This window comes from Solanum verrucosum, unplaced genomic scaffold (assembly GCF_900185275.1).
Source record: "Solanum verrucosum unplaced genomic scaffold, falcon-dt-bn FXZP01000125.1, whole genome shotgun sequence".
NCBI lineage: Eukaryota > Viridiplantae > Streptophyta > Magnoliopsida > Solanales > Solanaceae > Solanum > Solanum verrucosum.
Window position 1 is genome coordinate 3,137,736 of NW_026019923.1, and position 5,549 is coordinate 3,143,284.

Here is a 5,549-nt window from a genome sequence, read left to right on the forward strand (position 1 = left end):
TTTGTTTACTTGACATCATAAAATTTCATCATCGAATACAAGCCATGGGTCGTGGGTGAAACTTGAGTGTAGATTAGTCAAAATGCGTTCAGTTTTGAGTGACAAAAGAGGGATTTAAGTTTTTTTTGTTTGGGTTTTGGTTCGATCTGCTTTTAAGAGGTAAGGAAGGAACAAAGAGGAAGAAGAGTGGCAGCGGGAGAAAATTGGAAGGGGCAGGTGAAAAGAAAAAGTTGACTTTTTCTTATTTTAAAAGTTTTTTAAATTCCTTTTTTTTACTTTTCCGTTAGCCAAGGGCATTTTTGAGCCTATTGAGTAACGGTGGGGGTAGTTTTGCACCCAAATTCAAACGGAGGGTATATTTCCTCTATTTGTAATAGTTTGAGGGTATTTTTGATCCTTTTCCCTTAATTTTATATACTATATTATGATTTTAAACTCACTCAATTGAAAAAATCTAATGTGTAATGCAAATTATTTTTATTTTATTTTTCAATTGGTGTTCAATATTCGCTTGAAAGCCATATAGTCCAGGTTTGTACTGAATAACATGATAGCAACTTCATTTCTTTGATTCAAACCCTCAGTTCTTGAATTCAAACCCAAAAGTGACTTCATGAATTGGATTCAAACCCAAAAGTAGCTTCAGTTCGACGCTGATTAAGGATGAAGGAGTGTATGTAGAAAGCACTAGTGGTCATTGTTTATGTCAAAATGAAGAAAATCATATTGAAATTGGAAACCACAACAATATTCATTCTACCAAAAAAAAGAACACATAAATTACATTCATCCTGCTAGTTTCCCCAGCCAAACATGCCTAGAGGGAAAGGTGACAGGATTCCTGTTTGAACTACTAAGAAAGTAACCAATATCCAAAGCACAAACATAACTGGATAATACATTGTCTTTGTTTCAAACATAAATCACAACCATTTAACTTCTTGATGAGGTAGCAACAATGGCTCGTTGAGGCGAGAGACGTGTTCATCGCCATGCTTCCACCCTTTCTGTTGTCGAATTCAACCTATCGATGATTCTGACCCCCTTGCCTTTCTCTAAATTTCCAGCTACATGACCTATTGGCCATTCAATCATTTTCTTTGATCCTTTCAGACTAGAACTACTTGAATGCACGCTTTTAGTCCTTCGTATTTTTGGCTGACTTCTTCCACTTGTTGAATTGATGTTACCAGATCCAAGCTCATCCTTTGTGCTGTCTGGCAGGTTTGAGATTTCACTGAGACAATCAACGAACGCATCTTCCTGAAGAACGTTCTCTATGGTACACGGTAATCCATGGGATTTATTCTCAACTATTATCTCTCTGAGGGTAGAATTAGCAGCGCCACTTGAGGGTCGTCCTTTGGATATAAGGATATCCTCCTCGATCTCGTTAGACTTCTGAATTATTGGCTGTGAAGCACTATGATGTCCATTTTCATCGAATGGTTCCAATTCTGGTGCAGGACCAGCTTCTACAACAGTTTCTTCTCGGTCTTTTAAAGTCCGGAGAATTAGAGTTTTGAGGAAGTTCATAACTTGAACTGCATACATCAAAGCAGTCAACGGATCTGCCATCTGCAGGCAAAGAAATTCACCATTTGTTAATCAAGAAAACACTCGCTGCATTCTAATGATTTTGAACTATTGTATTAGTTTCATTGACACGTTTAGGTTGCTTGCTGTCTATGAAATGGAAATTGCACTCTTAATATAGGAAATATCACAACCACAACGACTTTCCTAACAAGTTGTAACCCCCCAAACGCACACCCGAAACTAAGAAAACGAAAAGAGACGCTATAGGAGCAACAATATGATTCCTTCATGTTTCTTTTAAATTGCATGAAAGTTTTGACTTACCTGTGTCATATTTGGAGCAAACACCATAGCAATATTACGTGCATTCATCTTGTTAAAACTTTCCAGTTGAGCAACATCAGCCATCAAGTTAATAGCCCAATCTAATAGAGCAGCTTCAGTTGGAGGAAGAAGTCTCACGAGCCGCACACACTCTTCTTCCGATTGAGAACGCATAATTTCCTCTGGCGAGAGAGAATCCAAAACTCCCGTCGGTAACTCTCTGAACCAAGCCTATAAAAGTATCATCACTTTACGTCAATTACCACATACAGACGAAATGAAAAATTAAAACCATAAAATGCATAAGGAAAACAAAAATCGATGTCAACAGAACCACCTCCTACCGCTGTCCAAATAGGGAGAGGAGAGAGAACTCTTTGAACTTGATCAGAACACAACAATGTACCTTCTTCATCAATGAAGATGATAAGAAATTTTAATTCAAGTTCAAATGCAATTTAAAGGAAGTATACTTCCTCCAAAATGAGACATTTTGCCTCAAAAGCTGATATGGAAACATATTGATCACTTGCCATCCGGGTAAATAATCTCCTCTCAACAATTACCTAAAAATGTCAAATGAAATCTATGTCGCCCTAACTCTTCAAAAGTGTCGTCAAGTGTGTGTTAGATCCTCCAAAAGTAGTGCATTATCGGAGGATCCGATACTGGACCGGCAGCATTTTTGGAGAGTCTGAGCAACATAGAATGAAACATATTCTGAGAGCAAGGTGCGGAATATCACCTTTATAAGACCTGCTAGGCAATGGACGTCAATGTTATCTGGAATAATTCCCCTATTTAGCTGCTCCCTGACAAATTCTTCTTGGCCATTTTCGGCATTGATCCTGAAGATCCCTTCAGCCTGCAAGTGAATATAACTAATTTTCATCATTGAAAAGTTATACTTACGAAACTTCTAGAGATCACACATATCAGTGATAGATGCCTGTCAAACATTTTATTGATCAACATGAGGGAGATTAAAGAGTTGGTGAATCCACACCTGCAAGCCACCTTGAACGTATAAGCGCCCTTGCATCATCAGAAGGATTGTGGGGACGCTATTTCCTCGAGAGTCAAATGAAAGCTGCATGCAATCTGTCGAAACTCCAAAGACTCTTGTACTGCAAAAAAACAACACCAATATCAATTAGAAGAGCGTGACACTTTTTAACTAGGCAACAATCTGAACAAGTCGTTCTACACCATATAAAAGCTCGTAAAAAGGATAGGATCAAAAGATACTAGAATACAAAAGAAGTTACACAAAAGTAATGTGCCATCACAAAACATGTATGATATATGATATGGCTTTTCAGTACTAGGTCGGTATCAACTTAACCATTATGAAACAGAAGTATTGGAATGAAACAGGCACATCCGAAGTTGAAAGATATAGAGGATTCATATCGCCTTACCCCAATAGTTTGGGACTGTAACATCGTAATTATAGTAACAATTATGAAGCAACAGCTTGTTCGCCGAACAAAGAGAACCAACTTTTTCTTTTCTTTTTTTCAGTTTTCATTTTCTTTTACTATGTTGAAGGATGACATATTCCCACAGTAGTATGAGAAGATGTAGACTCGTGGACACATGAAACTAAAAGGTAAAATTAAAAGGCTTATACTTCATTTTCTTCAAATTTTGATAATCTATCCCGGGATTTCCAAAGCAACTACCATTTCAAAATGTTCAAAGAAATTTCTTAATTACAAGAGTAATTATACTAAGCTTTCACTACGTTTCTCTGCACCCTTTTCTGAACCATTTTCTCACACACATCTATTGCCAACACATAATAAATTTCTACGTTACTGAATAAAAAGTATGGTTTTAAATTCCCCAACCAAATAAAAAAAGTCAATTTTTGGTAAGTGTAGTCATCATGAAGAAAGGAAAATCTGAACTTGAAGCAAAAGAACATGTTACTTTCGATCTAATTAAAGTCTAGTAAGGAAGACAAGGACACACCAATTACTCATCAATTCACAGATATATTAATCAAATATTTATGCATTCCACTGCATAAATTATTAGCTTTCTCCGAATAATTTAAACCACAATTATATGTTCTTCTCCTTATTTCATAAGCATTTGCTGGACAAGGCTGTCAAAAGCCTAAACAACTAACAAGATAACTAAAAGAAGCCAACAGCCCTTTTTCAGCTCACCAGAAAGAGAAAAGAACAAAAAGATAAAACTTGAATAATAATAACAATAATAATGAATTCTGGAATTTCGTAAAATCATATTCTACTACTCCCTCCGACCCAAAATATATAGTTGTTATGTTTTGCTTCTCAAGATTCAAACTACATGAACTATAACCAATATTTTAAGATGTATCTCTTCGCCATATTGATATGAGAAAAGTTGCAACTTATAAGTATAGGTTTCAAATATCAAATTAAACTAATTCAGTGTAGGTCCAAAGATGATCAAACTGACTCTCGAGAAGCGAAACATGACAACTAGCTTGGGACATTAAATGTCATCAGAACACAACAATACTAGAAACGCATACAAGGGAAAAACCAAAAGAATAATAATAGTAATAAAGTAACACCAAGCACATCTCTTAAGTCATGAATGATTTAGAACAAACAACAACAACTACGTCTCAATTCCAATCAAGTTAGAGTCGACTATATGAATCTCTATTTTAGAGCTCATTTCATATCATCATCATACTAAATAAAATAAAAGTGAATGATTTATAGCAAAACCCCACTAATAACAAAAAAAATGAAGAAAAAAGTACTTTAAAAGAATAAAAAAGATCAAACCTGGCACTGGGAGGTCTTCTAGGTACTTCAGGTTCAAACTCAACAGGAAGTCCAAGAAATCCATTAAACCTATCAAAAGTGACATGAGCAACATGTCTGACATTACTAGGCCAACTAATCTCCATTGATGAATTAGCAGAACTAGAACTAAAACCAGAACAAGAAGAAGAAAGCAGCTCTTCAACACCAACACCACTAATAATATCAAAATTGCTCTTACAAGCAACCAAAGATTTCCTAAAACCAGTTAAACAAAGTGTTAACAAAGACAGCTGATCTCCCCCTTCTTCTCTTTCTCTCCTTTTTCTCTCTCTTTTTCTACCAGAAATACTAACTCCTCTTACTTGTACATCAGTATTATTTCCCCCTCTGTATACATCTACAACAGAATACAAATTGGGTCCACTAATTAGACTTTCTTGGTGAGACCCATCATTATCTCTAGCTACTAAACATGGTAGTATACTAATGGAGCTTGAAGATGAAGGTAACTCATGTTGGGGTTGTATAATTTCAGTCATTTTCAACAAACCCACAATAAAAAAGATTGGATTTTTTTTGTGGGTTTTAAATTTTTAATGGTACAACAAATCAAGAAAAGCTCCTATCTTATAATTCAATCATTTTCAAGAAACCCACAAAAAAAATATCCTTTTTTTTATTTAAAGATTGGATTTTTATGTAAAGATTGGATTTTTCTTGGTGGGTTTTAATTGTTGAACAAGAAGCAAGAAAAGTTTGGTGGACACTTTTAAAGAAAATTTGAGTAAACCCCTCTTTATGATAGTTTGGTAGATTAGTAGAAATGGGGTTTGAGTAGAGTTGGATTCAAGCAAAGGTTGGTTTTTGGAAGGTGAGATATTAATATCATCATCACTTTCAATACATTCTCAT

The 5,549-nt window shown here is 35.4% G+C and overlaps 1 protein-coding gene across 1 annotated transcript; it reads right to left on the reverse strand.

The window, feature by feature from the left end:
* Positions 1 to 697: 697 nt before the first annotated feature.
* Positions 698 to 5,231, reverse strand: LOC125825422 (rho GTPase-activating protein 5-like). The gene is made up of 5 exons (XM_049504766.1): positions 4,656 to 5,231; positions 2,870 to 2,990; positions 2,609 to 2,728; positions 1,864 to 2,094; positions 698 to 1,578 (listed from the first exon to the last, which is right to left on the reverse strand). The coding sequence occupies exons 1-5, from the start codon at positions 5,174 to 5,176 to the stop codon at positions 985 to 987; spliced, it is 1,587 nt and encodes a 528-aa protein (XP_049360723.1). The 5' UTR covers positions 5,177 to 5,231; the 3' UTR covers positions 698 to 984.
* Positions 5,232 to 5,549: the final 318 nt, after the last annotated feature.